This window comes from Mya arenaria, chromosome 13 (assembly GCF_026914265.1).
Source record: "Mya arenaria isolate MELC-2E11 chromosome 13, ASM2691426v1".
Classification (NCBI taxonomy): Eukaryota; Metazoa; Mollusca; class Bivalvia; order Myida; family Myidae; genus Mya; species Mya arenaria.
Window position 1 is genome coordinate 12,868,562 of NC_069134.1, and position 24,282 is coordinate 12,892,843.

General features: G+C 39.7%; 2 protein-coding genes across 2 annotated transcripts in view; both read right to left on the minus strand.

The window, feature by feature from the left end:
* Window positions 1-301: 301 nt before the first annotated feature.
* On the minus strand, window positions 302-8,981 carry LOC128213110 (opine dehydrogenase-like). Its single transcript, XM_052918634.1, has 2 exons — window positions 8,854-8,981; window positions 302-1,738 (listed from the first exon to the last, which is right to left on the minus strand). Exon 2 carries the CDS (start codon window positions 1,727-1,729, stop codon window positions 524-526), a length of 1,206 nt encoding a protein of 401 aa, XP_052774594.1. The 5' UTR covers window positions 1,730-1,738; window positions 8,854-8,981; the 3' UTR covers window positions 302-523.
* LOC128215035 (uncharacterized) overlaps window positions 5,032-24,282 on the minus strand; it is a 28,674-nt gene continuing 9,423 nt past the window's right edge. The window contains exon 2 of the mRNA XM_052921767.1: window positions 5,032-5,260. Coding sequence (XP_052777727.1) covers window positions 5,032-5,260 — 229 coding nt within the window. The remainder of the gene's footprint in view (window positions 5,261-24,282) is intronic.

Consider the following 24,282-nt stretch of genomic DNA (forward strand, 5'->3'; position numbering starts at 1 on the left):
CGTGAGATGATTTTAATCAAAACGCCTTTGGAGTATTTCAAGTAAAACAAATGTAACAGAAAATCAAAGAAAAGAGATCAACAACAAACATGCGAAACTTTAAATAATAACCAAGGAATGAACGTTTAACAAATACTAGTCATATAAATTATCAAACTTGTAACTAACATCAAATAACTAATGCTGTGAAACACTGCTAACAAATGGTAGCTTCAAAAACACTCTGAAACGGATAAAGTAAAGGCGCATGTCGGCATAGGGTGTAAAATAAACAAAGTTCAATATGGACGTGGTTCACACTGCGTGTATTGGCAAAAGCATCATGAACATGCATATGCAAACACATAATACTTATTAAATAGAAAATATTGAGAAACAGCATCGACAGAATATTCGTTGTTCTTCGCGCGTCAGATGATATGTATTGTTCCCACTTGTATGACACCCATATGCAGTACATATTTTAAAAGTCACCCGTGTTGCTGAGGTAGGTCATATGTTTTGACTGACGAATAATCCATGTTTAAAGCACGCTGCAAAGGTCATTTATAGTTGTGAACCCAAACGCCTGCGGAGCTCGTGTTTCACCAACGTCTTTTCCTTTAAGGCGAGAGCCAACAACGTACTCCTTGCCGAGCTTCTCCTGTGCCCACACTATCACTTCGTCGAGGGTTGGTGTTTTCATTCCTACGCATTCAGCGATACCCTTCATCACAACCAACCCAAAAGGGACATCTTCAGCGGTGTATCTGAAGTTGAAGTCCGGAACATAACCGCCTTCTACTTTCTTCATTGGGTGCAAAAGGCCGTTGTACGCCGAGTTTGTTACCATGCAAGAGCGCAGGGAACTATCGTCGCTAATTTGCTCGCTGTAGTATAATCTGTACCAGTTGAGAACATGAATAACTGCCGACATATCCAGCTCATTATTTTGTCTTTCAATCTCCTTTGCGGTTGCCACGACCTCATTGCTAACTTTGGTGAGCATATCAGCTTGAATATCGTCAACACCTTGGTAGAACAGCGGGGGTTCGGGTAATGGATTCCCGTCCCAGTTCCTCCACTTTCCGTACAAAACAGGCGGATGGACAATCGATTTTGCCATTAAATTAACCGCTATGTAGTTCTGTGTTGCTTTCAACACAGGTTTTGCACCCATGATCCTTTGAGCAAACTCTAGAGGCGATACTTTATACTTACCCTTCCCTGGAATAACTGATGCGCCGAGAACGTCTTTGAAACCTAAAACCTGCACCCGCCTGCCAAACTCTAATATTCTGCATGCCCATGGCAGTGACTCAAGACTAATGACACCACACAGCTTAGCAGCATCTTTTAAGTGTTTCAATGCTTGAAATTCAAAACCAGCCTGACCAGGCATCCCGATAACTATCGTATTCGGCTTGATGTATTTGGTTATAGCTTCGAAATACTGCTGATGCGCGAATGCAGGTACAACAAAGAAAATGGCATCTACACCCTCCATGGATTTGGCAGGATCTTTCGTAATCATTCTTGGCTTCCCTTCAAGTTTACCTGTAGATCCATCATTGTAGAATACTTCAACGACGATACTGTCCCTCCCGAGGATGTTTCTCCATCGTTGTGCTTCATCGGAATACAGCGTCATAACGTTGACCTCCACATTGGTCATGGCAGCTGCGGTTGCCGCCAACGTGTGAGCGCCATTTCCTCCCCCGCACACAAGTATTCGCGTCGGCGTATCCATCAGCTAAGACTGAAAATTAATTGATATTATTTATATAAAAGTAATCTTTAATCAATTAGTGAAGAATTTTTGTATTATTTTTTTTCGAATTATAAGAAGAATATAATGATTTATATTATTTTCATTTATCTAAAGAAACGCCTGAACGAATAGTTTATACAAAATTAAGTTATGAAAGATGTATAAGGCAATACGTTATCTCCAGAATCGTGCCATTCCATTACTGAATAATGAGATTTTACTCATATACTTCACAAATAGTATTTTTTGGTAAGATTTATTGGTTTCTGAAACAATAATTGTACCGAGCAACTGCTATAATAAGACAAGTGTTATAATAAGACAAGCAGACGACACATAGGCACATGACATTTTAAGGTATCCCGTGAACAAGTATGTGAAATTTACATGCTTTGTGACCCCATATCATTTCGGTACCATTTGCCAGGGTATAATGTTAAGAGGAAAACTATTTTAGTATAATACCGCTAGAAATAATGCAAACACGTTGTTTTGATCTTGACAGATTGCAAAATCGAACATTTCACTTCCGAATGGTGTTGACATAAAAAAATACAAACTGCCATCACTTTATCTGTAATACTTTTTTAGTCATTTATTTTAAATTTTAGTAATCTATACTTAGTAAACTTTAAAATGATACCATTACGGCTAAAGACTTGTAAACAACGAAACTTTTATTTAAACATCGGGTCACAATATCTCGAACAATCGAAAGTCTATTATATCAGAATCAAGCACATTGTTTTGTTTTGGTAAACTCTGTGTGATATTCTTATTTCTGAAACAGGGGAGTCCAACGTGTTTTGTGTTTTCCGAATTTTAAGTGAGGGAAATGTGTGAAGCGGAATAAAACGGCGGTGTTCGAAAATATTTTGGTGCTTTGGTGCACTTTGACTTAAAACACAGTTTCAAGTCACGCAGTTTTCTATTTTCACTTTTTAAACAAGCAATCGTTTAGCTTATACAATCAATAACTTTTTTTGTAAATGCCTCTAGACACATAGGTTAACAAACTGATAGAAGCTTACACGTGTAACCTCCGGGTAGGCGTATTTATTTTGCGAGAAAAGAAATAAATCTTACTTATCAGGTGAAAATATCCTTCCAAAACACCAAAATCTCTTCGAACATTGTGTCGATAAAATTATTCCGCAACACACATTTCCCTCACTTACAATTCGGAAAACACAAAACACGTTGGACCCCCCTGTGAATGAGAACACATAAACATTATGTTTATTGAGTAAAATTAAGTAAAAGTAAGTAGTTTGGCAAAATGAAATATGATACTTATAGAGGTTATTATAAGGTTATTCGAGAAATTGGTGACAGATACCTAATGCTGATCTATGGTATGTGTCTGTGTATTGCCTGGTTGAATTTGTGACGATTTATTCGTAAGATAGTTATAGTCCAGACGTGTCTGTGATAAACATCCAAAACAGAAAACAACTACTTCCACACCCAACCCACAACTGAAAACCAGGCTTCATCAGGTGAAGGCAACACAAAAGGAAGTACACAACATCATTAACATTTAGTTACATTCTCGTTACTTTAAGTGACTGTGTTAAGTTCTAACTATTTCATTACTAAGACTTACCTCACACAATTTGCACAGTGTATCAGATGTTACGTATAATACATTGTATGTGTTTTCATAGAAATATTAACATATTCCGTTTCATTATCTTTTTTTTAAATTTGAGATTCAAAAATTGCAGGCGTATATTTTATTATATGTAGAAATTAGAACGTTTTAAGTACGGATATTTTTATTCTTTGTAACTTAATAAATCATGACATGTTATATTTTATAACATCCCTATACTATTAATATGTCTAGATGCTGCCATTTTTTTTACAGTGTCATATATGTTATGGTTTTATCAATGTGTTAAAAATGGTAGAGTGCTTCAGAAAATTGACACGGGGCTAATGCAGAAAAGGGAACATTGTATTCGGCTGTGATTAACAAAAAGAAAAACTATGTTTTTTACGGATGGTGTTATGATTTGTGACTAATTTAAGTAACTTTAACAAAGAAATATTTTACTACATAAGCCTTTAAATCTTTGAAGAAGGGTTCCCAAGCTGTTCTCCATGAGGGCAGAAGGGTTCCCAAGCTGTTCTCCATGAGGGCAGAAGGGTTCCCAAGCTGTTCTCCATGAGGGCAGAAGGGTTCCTACGCTGTTCTCCATGAGGGCAGAAGGGTTCCTACGCTGTTCTCCATGAGGGCAGAAGGGGTACCAAGCTGTTCTCCATAATTTTAGAAGGGTTCCCAAGCTGTTCTCCATGAGGGCTGAAGGGTTCCCAAGCTGTTCTCCATGAGGGCAGAAGGGTTCCCAAGCTGTTCTCCATGAGGGCAGAAGGGTTCCCAAGCTGTTCTCCGAGAGGGCAGAAGTGTTTCCAAGCTGTTCTCCATGAGGGCAGAAGGGTTCCCAAGCTGTTCTCCATGAGGGCAGAAGAGTTCCTACGCTGTTCTCCATGAGGGCAGAAGGGTTCCTACGCTGTTCTCCATGAGGACAGAAGGGTTCCTACGCTGTTCTCCATGAGGACAGAAGGGTTCCTACGCTGTTCTCCATAAGGGCAGAAGGGTGCCCACGCTGTTCTCCATAAGGGCAGAAGGGTGCCCACGATGTTATCAGTGAAGGAAGAAATGTGCACACGCTGTTCTCCATGAGGGAAGAAGAGTTCCCACTCTGTTCTCCATGAGGGCAGAAGGGTGCCCAAGCTGTTCTACATGCAGGCAGAAGGGTGCCCACTCTGTTCTCCATGAGGGCAGGAGGGTGCCCACGCTGTTCTCCATGAGGGCAGAAGGGTTCCCACGCTGTTTTCCATGATGGCAAAAGAGTTCCAACTCTGTTATCCGTGAGGGCAAAATGGTGACCACGCTGTTCTCCATGAGGGCAAAAGGGTGCCCACGCTCTTTTCCATGAGGGTAGAAGGGTGCCCATGCTATTCTCCATGAGGACAGACGGGTGCCCATGCTATTCACTATGAGAGCAAAAGGGTACCCACGCTATTCTACATGAGGACAGAAGGGTGCCCACGCTATCCTCCATAATGGCAGAAGGGTGCCCACGCTATTCTCCATGAGGGTAGAAGGGTGCCCATGCTATTCTCCATGAGGGCAGAAGGCTGCCCATGCTGTTCACCATGAGGGCAGAAAGGTGCCCATGCTTGTCTCCATGAGAGCAGAAGGGTGCCCATGCTATTCACCATGAGGGCAGAAGGGTGCCCATGCTGGTCTCCGTGAGGGCAGAAGGGTGCCCATGCTATTCTTCATGAGGGCAGAATGGTGCCCAAGCTTTTCTCCTTGAGGGCAGAAGGGTGCCCATGCTGGTCTCCATGAGGGAAGAAGGGGCCCACGCTGTTCTCCATGAGGGTAGATGGGTACCCTGCTTTTCTCCGTGTGGGCACAGGGTTGCCCACGCTGTTATCCATGAGGTCAAAAGGGTGCCCATGCTATTCTCCATGAGGGCAAAGGGTTGCTCACGCTGTTCTCTGTGTGGACAGAAGGGTGCCCACGCTGTAATCCATGAAGGCCGAAAGGTGCCTATGCTACTCTCCATGAGGGTCGAATGGTGACCACGCTATTCTCGATGAGGACAGAAGGGTGCCCACGCTGTTCTCCATGCGGGAAGGAGGGTGCCCACGCTGTTCCCCATGAGGGTCGAATGGTGCCTATGCTATTCTTCATGAGGGCAGAAAGGTGCCTATGCTTTTCTCCATGAGGGCAGAAAGGTGCCTATGCTTTTCTCCATGAGGGCAGAAAGGTGCCTATGCCTTTCTCCACGAGGGCAGAAAGGTGCCTATGCTATTTTCCATGAGGGCAGTAAGGTACCCTCGCTGTTCTCCGTGTGGGCAGAATGGTGCCCACGCTTTTCTAGATGATGACAGAAGGGTGCCTATGCCGTTCTCCATGGGTCAGAGAGGTGCCAATGCAATTCTCCATGAGGGCAGAAGGGTACCTATGCTGGTCTCGTTGGCAGAAAGGTGCCCAATCGAAGGGGAAGAAGGATACCTTTGCTGTTCTCTATGAGGGCAGAAGGGTGCTTATGACTGTCTATATAAGGGCAGAAGGGTGCCCATGCTGGACTTCATGAGGGCAGAAGGTTGCCCAAGCTGGTCGCCATGAGGGCAGATAGTTGCCATGCTGTCCCCCATGAAGGCAGAAGGGTACACATGCTAGACTCAAGAAAGACAGGAGGGTGCCCACGCTGGTTTCGTTCGCAGAAAGGTACCAATGCTAGACTCTTACATAGCAGACAGGGCTTAGTACCCTTCCGAAACTCTTTAGCTAAAATAATATATAGTTATATACGTTTACTGTTAAAAGTATATGTTATGTTCTATAGCCGGTTAAAAGCCTCTACAGAGTTGACGTTTGTATATTTCATGGTCTGCCGGGTCAAAAATAAAACCCTATCTATGGAATTCTCAGAAATAATATGGCTAGTTTGAAGAGCTGTACGTTTAATATATTGTTGTCAAACTATTAGGAAAGCCAGAAAATAAATATTCAAAGCACATTGAAATGCCAACGTCTATTTACAATAAGTCAAGACAAAAGACGGCTTAAAATCCACTGTGTCACAAATCTCATTTTACATTTATATTATGGTATTATTATTTAATACAATTTGCTTGTACTAGTTTAAACATTGATTTAAAATCAATCATTAGGTAGTATTGTATCGGCACGATACGGTAACACTTGACCAATTTTCACTGCTCTGACCATTTTTACGTCATCATAATTTGTACATGTTTTGGGTGTGTAATTCTCTAGTTAGTTGGGAACAGGTTTTTGACCAAGACAGACGTGTAACATTCTCTGGGTGGACGGACGGAACTGCCACGTCTGCAGTTATGCAGCCGAAAAGCTGTTGGGGAATTAATGTGCATTAATACTAAGTATTATTAACACCTGATACCAGGGTTATACGTAAACAGCAGAACATCGTTTGCTATGGTTGCCACGTTACGGTTACATTGACGTTTTGTGGCTCGTGACGTCAGAGGACGTTTTCAACGTAGTTGGGCTTCCGGACGCTAACAGGGCAGGATGTCAGTGGACCTCGTGTTTGTACCGGTAACGCAGGCTGGTGCTGATGACGGATACGCCTAGGTGGGCGTTGATATATCCTATCGTGGACGTCGAGAGGCGGGACGTGTATTGGGATTGGCATCTGAGTGACGTCAGTGTTGACGTCTAAGTGACGCCTGTATTTCCTGTGGTCGGCGTCTGTGTGACGTCGATGCGTCGATGTGGTGTCTGTGTGACGCCGTTGTCGACGTCTGTGTGACGTCGATGCGTATATGTGGTGTCTGTGTGACGCCGTTGTCGACATCCGGGTGACGTCTGTATGACGTTTACGTTAGCGGGAGATTGAGATAGTGGAGTGGTAGACTGGTAACAGCGTAACAGTGTGGCAGTAGTGACATTCAACCATATTACATAAGAAGATCTCTCTCTATTTATTGTAATTTATGTAAATAATATATTTGTTAAAACTTGTATTGTCATTTGTCAATTTCTTCATAACAATTAGGACTGCCCCTCTCTATGCCATTCCTGACCTTTGACACACTGAGAATAAAGTGAAGGATGTTGGGAAGTTCATGACGATTGAAGAATGTAATACACGCAGCGTATCAGCTAAAACAGCACTTATTTCTTTTCGGACTTCGATGTTTGCATGTGTCTTTTGCGATTTTAAGCTATAAACTATTGGCATTGCACTTTAATAAACTTTAACAGTAAAATCTTATAATTAATATGTACAAGTTATCATAAGCCACATGCTAATACCATTCAATAAATTGGCTTTTGTCAGCATAATATCATAGGTATTTTTTCTTGTTTTCCCCAAGACTGACGGACAGATGGCAAGCGTTGGCGAAACTTGTCAACACTTATTATCCTATCGGAATACATCAGCTTGCCGGTATGAGCTGTATGTAAACGAACAACCAAATTCTACTTTCCTATTTGACCGTATTTATTAACGTACAGGTAGCATTACATGCGTTCCTGTATTTGACAAATTCTTTACCAATACTCATTTTGCATGGATATTTTAGTATGAAAAAATCTTTTCAAATAATTACAAATATAACTTTAATACATACATAACGCTTTTATAATTCAGGAGGTATTTTACCGTGGGTTTAAATTTAATTTATGATATAATGGGAGCTACAGGGACAAGTCCTGTAGCAAGAGCTTAAACAATCACAGTGTTTTGATGTACAAGGGAATTGCATTAAACGGGAAATACACCACGCACCGTCGCGCAATATTAATACGCTCCAAAATATGCATTCATGTTTATATTAATTCACTAACCAAAATATATTGTACAATAGTTTAGCGTAATCTAATCACATTATGGTTTGCTTAAAACATTGATATCAATGGTTAAAATTACTCGTTTTTATCAGTTTTTCATAACAATCCAAAGGATTATTTCTCTATTTTGAAATGTTATGTTTATTTTTGCAATATGATTTAGAAACACATTATCACGAATGGTGTCGTTGCAATTTCCTCTGTTACAGTAGTTTATTCAAACACGGACGGCGCAGAAACTTTGCTAGAAAATGATTGAGAGGCAAAAATGAGAGAGAGAGAGAGAGAGAGAGAGAGAGAGAGAGAGTGTGTTAAATCGATTATAACACTTTTTTATTATATGCATGATAGTTTGACAGGAAAAAGAAAATAATACTCAGAAATGCCACACTTTTTACAACACGTTATTTGATAAGCATTGTGTTCGTCCTGTAACCGATATCATTGCAAAATTAAAATGTGAAAACATGTTCTTTTTTGAAAATTGATTAAAAATGTTCCTTATAATTATGTAGTTAATCGTGTGTTTTAATGCAATTCAAGCAGGGATATTATAATTGTATCTTAGTGATTTAGTTCATATAAAGAACTGTTTATAAATACCGTCCTTTTTATAATCAAGAAACGATATTTTTGTTTAAAGAAAGTGTAAAATCTTGCAAACCACTTAAAACAAAACAAATAATACAAAAATAAGCCAACTTTAATTTCAACTTAACATTTTGCACATAATTCAACTAACCTCCGTCTCTAATCCAAAATGTTCGGCATATAGAAGTACTCCGAATTTCCGGACGGCAATGGCTAGTTCCACCAGATAATTGTAATATAATTATCCGTTTGGTTCCCAAGGTTTGGAGGGCAGCTAAGGGTGACTGAACGTCTTACTTTCCTGGAAATTGCCGTGAATGTTCGGGGGAGCAATGAGATGTTCTACATCTCTCATATCTCGTCTTAGGATTATTCATTGATCACGATCGCAACTGTCAGTGGTTGCTGTCTTTTTACTTGTCATACTGCGGAGAGTTTTCATTCTAGAGCAAAGCAGATTGTTGGCTTCTCACACGTTGTCTGTTAAAAAACTTTCTTGACGAATTATGTTAGTGGAAAGGTTGACGGATGACTGATGGAATTGTGTGAAATGATTATTAAATGTTCATGTATTGACTTTTTGTACACATTAACTGAGGAGAGGATTTGCATATAGCTACAGTGTTTGCTCTTTGTAGAAACACTGCTTAGCACACTGAAAATGGGATTATAAAAGAAAGGTTTTTAAACAGCTTGAACACAATGTTTTTTCTTCGTTGTTTAGATTTTTTGGCAACGAAGACAATTTGATGATGTATTTTGCATAAAATATTGTCAACTTACTCCAATATAAACTGGTTCGTCATTCACAAGTAAGTTTTCAATCAGGTCAGATCAAGGTCAATATTAAGGTATACTTTGAAATTGGAATTACAAGTACGGCATATGTTCGGCGTAAGTACTAGTGTACCTCTAGGTAACCGTGGTGGTGGCCTTACTCAACCATGTTGCGTTTGAAACATTTTCAATTCACACCCACATGAATACACATTAACCTGGTTTATATCCTTAAACAATGTAATAATTGGTGGTATATCCTTACCAATGTACTATTTGAAGCTATATCCCCTTAACAATAAAGTTATTTGTTGTAAGCACTGCAAAACTGTATCCCCCAACCAAATGCAATAATTCGTGAGGAAATCTTGACAAATGTATTCCCTTTGTTGTAATTAGTTGGCAACAACGGACAACTATATCCCCATACAAATATTGTAAATGGTTGGAAACAACGAACAACTATATCCCCATACAAATATTGTAAATGGTTGGAAACAACGGATAACTATATCCCCATACAAATATTGTAAATGGTTAGAAGCAACGGACAACTATATCCCCATACAAATATTGTAAATGGTTGGAAACAACGGACAACTATATCCCCATACAAATATTGTAAATGGTTAGAAACAACGGACAACCATATCCCCATACAAATATTGTAAATGGTTGGAAACAACGGACAGCTATATCCCCATACAAATATTGTAAATGGTTAGAAACAACGGACAACTATATCCCCATACAAATATTGTAAATGGTTGGAAACAACGGACAGCTATATCCCCATACAAATATTGTAAATGGTTGGAAACAACAGACAGCTATATCCCCATACAAATATTGTAAATGGTTAGAAACAACGGACAACTATATCCCCATACAAATATTGTAAATGGTTGGAAACAACGGACAACTATATCCCCATACAAATATTGTAAATGGTTGGAAACAACGGACAACTATATCCCCATACAAATATTGTAAATGGTTAGAAACAACGGACAACTATATCCCCATACAAATATTGTAAATGGTTAGAAACAACGGACAGCTATATCCCCATACAAATATTGTAAATGGTTAGAAACAACGGACAGCTATATCCCCATACAAATATTGTAAATGGTTAGAAACAACGGACAGCTATATCCCCATACAAATATTGTAAATGGTTAGAAACAAAGGACAACTATATTCCCATACAAATATTGTAAATGGTTAGAAACAACGGACAGCTCTATCCCCATACAAATATTGTAAATGGTTAGAATATTGTAAATGGTTAGAAACAACGGACAGCTATATCCCCATACAAATATTGTAAATGGTTGGAAACAACGGACAGCTATTTCCCCATACAAATATTGTAAATGGTTAGAAACAACGGACAACTATATCCCCATAAAAAATATTGTAAATGGTTAGAAACAACGGACAACTATATCCCCATACAAATATTGTAAATGGTTGGAAACAACGGACAGCTATATCCCCATACAAATATTGTAAATGGTTGGAAACAACGGACAACTATATCCCCGTGCAAATATTGTAAATGGTTGGAAACAACGGACAACTATATCCCCATACAAATATTGTAAATGGTTGGAAACAACGGACAGCTATATCCCCATACAAATATTGTAAATGGTTAGAAACAACGGACAACTATATCCCCATACAAATATTGTAAATGGTTAGAAACAACGGACAACTAGTGTGAAATATTAGACAGCTTTACCCTATATCCTTACCAATTTTGTAATTAGTAAAGAACGTTGACAGCTATATCCCCTTGCAATGTTGTAATTGGTGGAGAACGCCAGACAGCTATATCCCCTAACCCATGTTGTAATATCTAGTAAACACTGACAGCTGTATCCCCTTACAAATATTGTTATATTTAGTGAACACCGGAAAGTTATATCCCTTAATCAATGTTGTAATATTTAGTGAACACCGGACAGTTATATCCCTTTACCTATGTTGTAACATTTAGTGAACACTGGATAGTTATATCCCCTTACCAATATTGTAATATTAAGTGAACACTGGACAGCTATATCCCTTTACCAATATTGTAATATTAAGTGAACACTGACAGCTTTATCCCATTACAAATATTAAGTGAACAATGGACAGCTATATCCCCTTACCAAAATTGTAATATTAAGTGAACACTGGACAGCTATATTCCCTTACCAATATTGTAATATATATCTCCTTACCAATATTAAGTGAACACTGGACAGCTAAATCCCCTTACCAATAATGTTATATTAAGAGAGCACTGGACAGCTATATCCCCTTACCAATACTGTAATATTCAGTGAACACTGGACAGTTATATCCCCTTATCAATGTTGTTATATTTAGTGAACAGTGGACACTTATATCCCCTTTCCAATATTGTAATATTCAGTGAACAATGGACAGCACATTCCCTAGCTTAAGTGACAAATACTTAAAAAAATGCTGTATCCCATTACCGATGTTGAAACTGATGAGGAGCACTAGATATCTGTATCAATTTATATATTCGTTTGAATCCCTATGTCAGTGATATGGAGCACTAGACATAATACCAAACGTTCGATCGAATATTCGAATATTCGTTTGCATCCCTATGTCAGTGATGTGGAGAACAAGACATATGTATCCCCATGCTTACGAAATGATTGGTGGTGAACACTGACCAGTTATATTCCCTTACCAATGTTTTAAACGGTCGTGACCACTGTCCAGTTATATCCCCTTACTAATGTTTTAAAACGGTCGTGAACACTGGCCAGTTATATCCCCTTACCAAAGTTTTAAACGGTCGTGAACACTGGCCAATTATATCCCCTTACCAAAGTTTTAAACGGTCGTGAACACTGGCCAGTTTTATCCCCTTACCAACGTTTTAAATGGTCGTGAACACTGGACAGTTTTATCCCCTTACCAACGTTTTAAATGGTCGTGAACTCTGTCCAGTTATATCCCCTTACCAATGTTTTAAACGGGCGTGAACACTGGCCATTTTTATCCCCTTACCAATGTTTTAAATGGTCGTGAACACTGGCCAGTTATATATATCCCCTTACCAATGTTTTAGACGGTCGTGAACACTGGCCAGTTATATACCCTTACCAATGTTTTAAATGGTCGTGAAAACTGGCCAGTTATATCCTCTTACCAATGTTTTAAATGGTCGTGCACACTGGCCAGTTATATCCCCTTACCAATGTTTTAAACGGTCGTGAACAATGTCCAGTTATATCCCCTTACCACTGTTTTAAACGGTCGTGAATACTGGCCAGTTATATCCCCTTACCAGTGTTTTAAACGGTTGTGAACACTGGACAATTTTATCCCCTTACCAATGTTTTAAACGGTCGTGAACACTGGACAGTTTTATCCCCTTACCAACATTTTAAATGGTCGTGAACGCTGTCCAGTTATATCACCTTACCAATGTTTTAAACGGGCGTGAACGCTGTCCAGTTATATCCCCTTACCTAAGCTTTAAACGGTCGTGAACGCTGTCCAGTTTTATCCCCTTACCAATGTTTTAAACGGTCGTGAACACTGGCCAGTTATATACCCTTACCAATGTTTTAAACGGTCGTGAACTCTGGCCAGTTATATCCCCTTACCAATGTTTCAAACGGTCGTGAACACTGGCAAGTTATATCCCCTTACCAATGTTTTAAACAGTCGTGAACGCTGTCCAGTTGTATCCCCTTACCAATGTTTTAAACGGTCGTGTACACTGGCCAGTTTTATCCCCTTACTAATGTTTTAAATGGTCGTTAACACTGGCCAGTTATATCCCCTTACCAATGTTTTAAACGGTCGTGAACACTGGCCAGTTATATCCCCTTACCAATGTTTTAAATGGTCGTGAACACTGGCTAGTTATATCCTTACCAATGTTTTAAACGGTCGTGAAGACTGGCCAGTTTTATCCCCTTACCAATGTTTAAAACGGTCGTGAACACAAGCCAGTTATATCCCCTTACCAATGTTTTAAATGGTCGTGAACACTGGCTAGTTATATCCTTACCAATGTTTTAAACGGTCGTGAAGACTGGCCAGTTTTATCCCCTTACCAATGTTTAAAACGGTCGTGAACACAAGCCAGTTATATCCCCTTACCAATGTTTAAAACGGTCGTGAACACTGTCCAGTTTTATCCCCTTACCACAGTTTTAAAACGGTCGTGAACACTGGCCAGTTATATCCCCTTACCAATGTTTTAAAACGGTCGTGAACACTGGCCAGTTATATCCCCTTACCAATGTTTAAAACGGTCGTGAACACAAGCCAGTTATATCCCCTTACCAATGTTTAAAACGGTCGTGAACTCTGTCCAGTTTTATCCCCTTACCACAGTTTTAAAACGGTCGTGAACACTGGCCAGTTATATCCCCTTACCAATGTTTTAAAACGGTCGTGAACACTGGCTAGTTATATCCTTACCAATGTTTAAAACGGTCGTGAACACTGGCAAGTTATATCCCCTTACCAATGTTTTAAAACGGTCGTGAACACTGGCCAGTTATATCCCCTTATCAATGTTTAAAACGGTCGTAAACACAAGCCAGTTATATCCCCTTACCAATGTTTAAAAAGGTCGTGAACACTGGCCAGTTATATCCCCTTACCAATGTTTAAAACGGTCGTAAACACTGGCCAGTTTTATCCCCTTACCAATGTTTTAAACGGTCGTGAAGACTGGCCAGTTATATCCCCTTACCAATGTTTAAAAAGGTCGTGAACACTGGCCAGTTATATCCCCTTACCAGTGTTTTAAACGGTCGTGAACACTGGCCAGTTTTATCCCCTTATCAATGTTTAAAACGGTCGTGAACACAAGCCAGTTATATCCCCTTACCAATGTTTAAAAAGGTCGTGAACACTGGCCAGTTATATCCCCTTACCAATGTTTAAACGGTCGTGAACACTGGTCAATTTATCCCCTTAACGATGTTTTAAACGGTCGTGAACACTGGCCAGTTATATCCCTTTATCAATGTTTAAAACGGTCGTGAACACAAGCCAGTTATATCCCCTTACCAATGTTTAAAAAGGTCGTGAACACTGGCCAGTTATATCCCCTTACCAATGTTTAAACGGTCGTGAACACTGGTCAATTTATCCCCTTAACGATGTTTTAAACGGTCGTGAACACTGGCCAGTTATATCCCTTTACCAATGTTTTAAACGGTCGTGAACACTGGCCAGTTATATCCTCTTACCAATGTTTTAAATGGTCGTGAAGACTGGCCAGTTATATCCCCTTACCAATGTTTTAAACGGTCGTGAAGACTGGCCAGTTTTATCCCCTTACCAATGTTTAAAACGGTCGTGAACACTAGCCAGTTATATCCCCTTACCAATGTTTAAAACGGTCGTGAACACTGGCCAGTTATATCCCCTTTATAATGTTAAAAACGGTCGTGAACATTGGCCAGTTTTATCCCCTTACCAATGTTTAAAACGGTCGTGAATACTGGCCAGTTATATCCCCTTACCAATGTTTTAATCGGTCGTAAACACTGGTCAGTTATATCCCCTTACCAATGTTTTAAACGGTCGTAAACACTGGCCAGTTATATCCCCTAACCAATGTTTCAAACGGTCGTGAACACTGGCCAGTTATATCCCCTTACCAATGTTTTAAACAGTCGTGAACGCTGTCTTGTTGTATCCCCTCACCAATGTTTTAAATGGTCGTGTACACTGGCCAATTAACCCCTTACCAATGTTTTAAATGGTCGTTAACACTGGCAAGTTATATCCCCTAACCAATGTTTTAAACGGTCGTGAACACTGGCCAGTTTTATCCCCTTACCAATGTTTAAAACGGTCGTGAAGACTAGCCAGTTATATCCCCTTACCAATGTTTAAAACGGTCGTGAACACTGGCCAGTTATATCCCCTTACCAATGTTTAAAACGGTCGTGAACACTGGCCAGTTATATACCCTTACCACAGTTTTAAACGGTCGTGAAAACTGGCCAGTTATATCCCCTTACCAATGTTTTAAAAAGTCGTGAACGCTGTCCAGTTGTATCCCCTTACCAATGTTTAAAACGGTCGTGAACACTGGCCAGCTATATCCCCTTACCAATGTTTTAAATGGTCGTGAACACTGGCTAGTTATATCCCCTTACCAATGTTTTAAACGGTCGTGAAGACTGGCCAGTTTTATCCCCTTACCAATGTTTAAAACGGTCGTGAACACTAGCCAGTTATATCCCCTTACCAATGTTTAAAACGGTCGTGAACACTGGCCAGTTATATCCCCTTACCAATGTTTAAAACGGTCGTGAATACTGGCCAGTTATATCCCCTTACCAATATTTTAATCGGTCGTAAACACTGGTCAGTTATATCCCCTTACCAATGTTTTAAACGGTCGTGAACACTGGCCAGTTATATCCCCTAACCAATGTTTCAAACGGTCGTGAACACTGGCCAGTTATATCCCCTTACCAATGTTTTAAACAGTCGTGAACGCTGTCTTGTTGTATCCCCTCACCAATGTTTTAAACGGTCGTGTACACTGGCCAATTTATTCCCTTACCAATGTTTTAAATGGTCGTTAACACTGGCCAGTTATATCCCCTAACCAATGTTTTAAACGGTCGTGAACACTGGCCAGTTTTATCCCCTTAACAATGTTTAAAACGGTCGTGAACCCTAGCCAGTTATATCCCCTTACCAATGTTTAAAACGGTCGTGAACACTGGCCAGTTATATCCCCTTACCAATGTTTAAAACGGTCGTGAACACTGGCCAGTTTTATACCCTTACCACAGTTTTAAACGGTCGTGAACACTGGCCAGTTATACCCCCTTACCAATGTTTTAAACAGTCGTGAACGCTGTCCAGTTGTATCCCCTTACCAATGTTTTAAACGGTCGTGAAGACTGGCCAGTTTTATCCCCTTACCAATGTTTAAAACGGTCGTGAACACTAGCCAGTTATATCCCCTTACCAATGTTTTAAACGGTTGTGAACACTAGCCAGTTATATCCCCTTACCAATGTTTAAAACGGTCGTGAATACTGGCCAGTTATATCCCCTTACCAATGTTTTAATCGGTCGTGAACACTGGCTAGTTATATCCCCTTACCAATGTTTTAAACGTTCGTGACCACTGGCCAGTTATATCCCCTTACCAATGTTTTAAACAGTCGTGAACGCTGTCCTGTTGTATCCCCTTACCAATGTTGAAAACGGTCGTGAATACTGGCCAGTTATATCCCCTTAATAGTGTTTAAAACGGTCGTGAACACTGACCAGTTCTATCCCCTTACCAATGTTTAAAACGGTCGTGAATTCTGGCCAGTTATATCCCCTTACCAATGTTTTAATCAGTCGTGAACACTGGCCAGTTATATCCCCTTACCAATGTTTTAAACGGTCGTGAACACTGGCCAGTTATATCCCCTAACCAGTGTTTCAAACGGTCTTGAACACTGGCCAGTTATATTCCCTTACCAATTATTAAAACGGGCGTGAACACTGGACATTATATTCCTTTGGCAATGTTTTAAATGGTCGTGAACACTGGCCAGTTATTTCCCCTTACCAGTGTTTTAAATGGTCGTGAACACTGGCCTGTTATATCCCCTTACCAATGTTTTAAATGGTCGTGAACACTGGCCAGTTATATCCCCTTACCAATGTTTTAAACGGGCGTGAACGCTGTCCAGTTTTATCCCCTTACCAGTGTTTTAAACGGTCGTGAACACTGTCCAGTTTTATCCCCTTACCAATGTTGTAAACGGTCGTGAAGACTGGCCAGTTATATCCCCTTACAAATGTTTTAAACGGTCGTGAACACTGGCCAGTTATATCCCCTTACCAATGTTTTAAACAGTCGTTAACGCTGTCCAGTTGTATTCCCTTACCAATGTTTTAAACGGTCGTGAACACTGGCCAATATATCCCCTTTCCAATGTTTAAAACGGTCGTCAACACAAGCCAGTTATATCCCCTTACCAATGTTTAAAACGGTCGTGAATACTGGCCAGTTATATCCCCTTAATAATGTTTAAAACGGTCGTGAACACTGGCCAGTTTTATCCCCTTACCAATGTTTAAAACGGTCGTGAATACTGGCCAGTTATATCCCCTTACCAATGTTTTAATCGGTCGTGAACACTGGCCAGTTATATTCCCTTACCAATGTTTTAAACGGTCGTGAACACTGGCCAGTTATATCCCTTAACCAGTGTTTCAAACGGTCTTGAACACTGGCCAGTTATATCCCCTTACCAATGATTAAAACGGGCGTGAACACTGGACATTATATTGCTTTGGCAATGTTTTAAATGGTCGTGAACACTGGCCAGTTATTTCCCCTTACCAGTGTTTTAAATGGTCGTGAACACTGGCCAGTTATATCCCCTTACCAATGTTTTAAATGGTCGTGAACACTGGCCAGTTATATCCCCTTACCAATGTTTTAAACGGGCGTGAACGCTGTCCAGTTTTATCCCTTTACCAGTGTTTTAAACGGTCGAGAACACTGTCCAGTTTTATCCCCTTACCAATGTTTTAAACGGTCGTGAAGACTGGCCAGTTATATCCCCTTACCAATGTTTTAAACGGTCGTGAACACTGGCCAGTTATATCCCCTTTCCAATGTTTTAAACAGTCGTTAACGCTGTCCAGTTGTATCCCCTTACCAATGTTTTAAACGGTCGTGAACACTGTCCAGTTTTATCCCCTTACCAATGTTTTAAATGGTCGTGAACACTGGCCAGTTATATCCCCTTACCAATGTTTTAATCAGTCGTTAACGCTGTCCAGTTGTATCCCCTTACCAATGTTTTAAACGGTCGTTAACGCTGTCCAGTTTTATCCCCTTACCAATGTTTAAAACGGTCGTTAACGCTGGCCAGTTATATCCCCTTACCAATGTTTTAAACGGTCGTGAACACTGTCCAGTTTTATCCCCTTACCAATGTTTTAAATGGTCGTGAACACTGGCCAGTTATATCCCCTTACCAATGTTTAAAACGGTCGTTAACGCTGTCCAGTTTTATCCCCTTACCAATGTTTTAAATGGTCGTGAACACTGGCCAGTTATATCCCCTTACCAATGTTTAAAACGGTCGTTAACGCTGGCCAGTTATATCCCCTTACCAATGTTTTAAACGGTCGTTAACACTGGCCAGTTATATCCCCTTACCATTGTTTTAAATGGTCGTGAACACTAGCCAGTTATATCCCCTTACCAATGTTTTAAACGGTCGTGAAGACTGGCCAGTTTTATCCCCTTACCAATGTTTAAAACGGTCGTGAACACTAGCCAGTTATATCCCCTTACCAATGTTTAAAACTGTTGTGAACACTGTCCAGATATATCCCCTTACCAATGTTTAAAACGGTCGTGAACATTGACCAGTTATATCCCCTTACCAATGTTTTAAACGGTCGTTAACACTGGCCAGTTATATCCCCTTACCAATGTTTAAAACGGTCGTGAACACTGGCCAGTTATATCCCCTAACCAATGTTTCAAACGGTCTTGAACACTGGCCAGTTATATCCCCTTACCAATGTTTAAAACGGGCGTGAACACTGAACATTATATTCCCTTGGCAATGTTTTAAATGGTCGTGAACACTGGCCAGTTATTTCCCCTTACCAGTGTTTTAAATGGTCTTGAACACTGGCCAGTTATATCCCCTTACCAATGTTTTAAATGGTCGTGAACACTGGCCAGTTATATCCCCTTATCAATGTTTTAAACGGGCGTGAACACTGTCCAGTTTTATCCCCTTACCAATGTTTTAAACGGTCGTGAACACTGTCCAGTTTTATCCCCTTACCAATGTTTTAAACGGTCGTGACCACTGTCCAGTTATATTCCCTTACCAATGTTTTAAACGGTCGTGAACACTGTCCAGTTTTATCCCCTTACCAATGTTTTAAACGGTCGTGAACACTGGCCAGTTATATCCCCTTACCAATGTTTTAAACGGTCGTGAACACTGGCCAGTTATATTCCCTTACCAATGTTTTAAACAGTCGTTAACGCTGTCCAGTTGTATCCCCTTACCAATGTTTTAAACGGTCGTGAACACTGGCCAGTTATATTCCTTTACCAATGTTTTAAACAGTCGTTAACGCTGTCCAGTTATATCCCCTTACCAATGTTTTAAATGGTCGTGAACACTGGCCAGTTATATCCCATTACCAATGTTTTAAACGGTCGTAAAACACTGGCAAGTTATATCCCCCTACCAATGTTTTAAATGGTCTTGAACAGTAGCCAGTTATATCCCCCTACCAATGTTTTAAATGGTCGTGAAGACTGGCCAGTTTTATCCCCTTACCAATGTTTAAAACGGTCGTGAACACTGACCAGTTATATCTCCTTACCAATGTTTTAAACGGTCGTGAAGACTGGCCAGTTTTATCCCCTTACCAATGTTTAAAACGGTCGTGAACACTGGCCAGTTATATCCCCTTACCAATGTTTTAAATGGTCGTGAACACTAGCCAGTTATATCCCCTTACCAATGTTTAAAACGGTCGTGAAGACTGGCCAGTTATATCCCCTTACCAATGTTTTAAACGGTCGTGAACACTGGCCAGTTTTATCCCCTCACCAGTGTTTTAAACGGTCGTGAACACTAGCCAGTTATATCCCCTTACCAATGTTTTAAACGGTCGTGAAGACTGGCCAGTTTTATCCCCTTACCAATGTTTAAAACGGTCGTGAACACTGGCCAGTTATATCCCCTTACCAATGTTTAAAACGGTCGTGAACACTAGCCAGTTATATCCCCTTACCAATGTTTAAAACGGTCGTGAACACTCTCCAGTTATATCCCCTTACCAATGTTTAAAACGGTCGTGAACATTGACCAGTTATATCCCCTTACCAATGTTTTAAACGGTCGTGAACACTGGCCATTTATATCCCCTTACCAATGTTTAAAACGGTCGTGAACACTGGCCAGTTATATCCCCTAACCAATGTTTCAGACGGTCTTGAACACTGGCCAGTTATATCCCCTTACCAATGTTTAAAAGGGGCGTGAACACTGGACATTATATTCCCTTGGCAATGTTTTAAATGGTCGTGAACACTGGCCAGTTATATCCCCTTACCAATGTTTTAAATGGTCGTGAACACTGGCCAGTTTTATCCCCTTACCAATGTTTTAAATGGTCGTGAAGACTGGCCAGTTATATCCCCTTACCAATGTTTAAAACGGTCGTGAACACTAGCCAGTTATATCCCCTTACCACTGTTTTAAACGGTCGTGAACACTGTCCTGTTGTATCCCCTTACCAATGTTTTAAACGGTCGTGAACACTGGCCAGTTATATTCCCTTACCAATGTTTTAAACAGTCGTGAACGCTTTCCAGTTATATCCCCTTACCAATGTTTTAAATGGTCGTGAACACTGTCCAGTTATATCCCCTTATCAATGTTTTAAATGGTCGTGAACTCTGGGCAGCTGTATCCCGTAACCGATATTCACGTTGGTGTGGTTCACTGGACAGCTACTTCCCGTACCAATGTATACGTTGGTGTGGTACACTGGACAGCTATTTCCCATAGCCGATATATACGTTGGTGTGGTACACTGGACAGCTATTTCCCGTACCAATGTATACGTTAGTGTGGTACACTGGACAGCTATTTCCCGTAGCCAATGTATACGTTGGTGTGGTACACTGGACAGCTATTTCCCATACCAATATTATAATTGTCGCGTGTATACCCGAACGCATAATGTAACTGGTGGGGATTACACGTTATAAGGGAATGCTCATAAACAAAACGTATTTACCAAAATCTTTTTGAGCCCATAAGGCCCCCCCGCCCAACTGTTAACACTTAATGTCAAATACATATTGATTTTGAGGGAGGTGCGCTTACACCCCTTAGTTACGCCCCCTCTATGGTTGATACCTGGAGTCTCACCTATATGTGATGCATGTCCTATACCCTCATTTTGTGAAGGAATGAAATGTATACACGATCAAACACTGAAGCTGTAGAATGCATACTTACACATGTGTTCAAGCTATTCTATCAACAGGTTCTCTATTATATGAATGATCTGTTAAATAAACGCAAAACATAGGGCGATAATAATTTGTACTGTCATTTTTCAACATCGAGCTTCCGCAAGTTGTGCAAACGCTAGATGATCATATCTTGATTGTTGGTCAAAACTTCCAGATCTAACCCGACTCGAACTTCTTCCCGAGTTGAGGTATATATTGGCGTATAGATCTTTAGAAAGTGAAATTCATAGACCCTACTCACGGTGTATCCCAATTTGCTCGTGCTAAGCACCTAAACGACAGGTACGTTTTAGCATTTACAAGGTCAAACTCAAGGTTGTGGCACCAATCTTTACCCGTTACCTTTCTGTGTCTATCGCGTACGTATCTGCTTAGGAATATAGCCTTTAGTATGTAATCATGGATGTGCAGATTTTCATTATTTTTGTATCTAGAATTAAATCAATTGTACATTTAGGAATGTGCGGAAATTAGCTTTGTCTGTAAAACACATGAATCGGTTTCTCAACGTAAAAAACGTTTTAATTAAATTAATGAGATTGTCTTCTGCTGCATATTTAATTGTCTAAAAGAGCATGTTAAACTTTTTCTATTTCTGAAACCTAAACCAGCGTGTAAATAGCATTGCGCCTTGAGATACCGAATCAACTCTTGGGGTTTAGGAATCAAATTTTCTCTCAGAATCCACTGACAAACAAATGGTTCAATTAAAATGTATTCTAGAAGAGTTGCAATGTGTGCGTCACCACGTGTAACACCGACACTGGTACCTCACATTCAGGGAGTAGCTTCATGTAATTAGTGTTGGGGGATGAACAGCATACTTCTACGGGTGATTGTTTTTTTTAATCATGAAACGCCTGCAAAAAAAGTAAAATTAAACAAAAACTGTATTGTTGTTCTCTGTGCTGAAATAAAGAGAAATATGTTGCGATACGATTAACAGAATTATATATTATTATAAGATATTTTAATAACCAAAAGATCTGGCGAAGTTAATAATGCAAACGTACTTTAATAACTGACGTTGTGCTTAATTCCCGTTATCTTTGGAAGCAACATGCCTGTCTTTGAAACAGACAACTGAGTTTATTCTAAGAACATTTCATTTGAGATGTGACACTCGTGTTGACATGTTCCAACGCCATGAAAGGAAGATCCGCGTCGACAACGGAATGAGTCAGGTCGTCTGTCAGTCATAACTAGTCATTACTAAACAAAAGATTAGTATATTCAAATAAAACTTGTTTCAGATGTTGCCAGAGATAATAACACATATAATTGTCAATTTATGGCCCCTGCTCGACTGTCGTGCATAAGCGTCCGCTCTTTGAGGCTCTTGTTCCAATTAAAATTCCGGCTATACAGCCCTAATGGGCAAAGTTTCTTTGCATTGTTATTTTAAATAAAAAGTATCCTTGAGATTCAAATAAAAAAGGAAAACAACAACAACAACAACAACAACAACAACAACAACAACAACAACAACAACAACAACAACAACAACAACTTTTAAAGAGATATTAAAACGGCATTAAATAAGACAAATAACTCCGTTGCGCATGCGCTTAATCATCGTGACAATAATTACCCAAACTTCATTGCGAGCTCATTGAAACTGAAGCTGTGGGGTAATGAAAAAGCAAAATATTAATTAAAACATGCGAGAAAAAAACGGATACGGGGGTCAAGTTGCGCTTCCCTGAAGTGTAAGCAATTTTTCAATATTATAGTAAATATTTAAAATATTTTACCCTATGATAGGTTTTAACTTCGGACTCTTTAAAACATTTTGGCGAAACTTCATCCACATTTATTCTAAAAAAGCAGTTATTGCAAAAGGAAAATGTAAAGCAACACCAGAATAAAACAAGTAAGAGTTAAAATAACAGTTTGTGGTCCCAGCGAACGTTTGAATCCACGACTGGAGAACTGTTTTAATTTAGAAATCCAGCCCCTTAACCAACGCGACAGTAAAGCATTTTTGAACGAAATTCAGTGAGGTTTCCTTTCTCAAAGACATATTATGATTGTTATGTTTGTATTTTTATCTTTGGAAGTATAAATATCACTGTATGATTAAGATATACCCTAATATAATAATTTATACATCGCTTGAATCGAGAAAATTCAAGATATTTTCTAGCAACCTCCACCGAAGTATACGGTATCAAATTAACTTAAAGCTATCACGAGGTGAGATCATCATTTACTCGGCAGCAAGAAAAATAAGGGATAAAATGACAATATGATCGTTGGTCCGTCTGTCCGTCCGTATGCAACCACAATGTTGCTCGATAATTGGTCGAAGTGACAAACACGGCACGAAGAAAAGCAAGACAAACCTGGTGTAGTTTTAGTTGACTGACTGACCTTGATTACAACATAGTTATTGCCCGCGGATCTGTTAAGGATATTTACTATGTATGTACTTTTGATGGCTACTTTGTGGATCCTCGTGCCATTAATAAGTGGTGAGATGGACCAGGGGGAGGGTGCGTTTTAATTAAGGATTTAAGTCGCAACTAAAATTATATTTAATCTGTTTATGCGACACGTATGGTTATACATTGAATATTTTTATTTTCTCAACTTCGTGTTCATTTGCATTTGCGTTCATTTTTATTCAGGTCTGGAATATTTGTGTAAAAATATGTTTTGCCTTGAACTTCGCAACTTTGAATGTTCACATATTACATACAATTTATGTACTTTAGGTGACATATTGTTGACAAATCC

Coding starts and splice junctions, on each gene's coding strand:
- LOC128213110 (XM_052918634.1), bottom strand. CDS start 1,729: ATGGATACGCCGACGCGAATACTTGTGTGCGGGGGAGGAAATGGCGCT.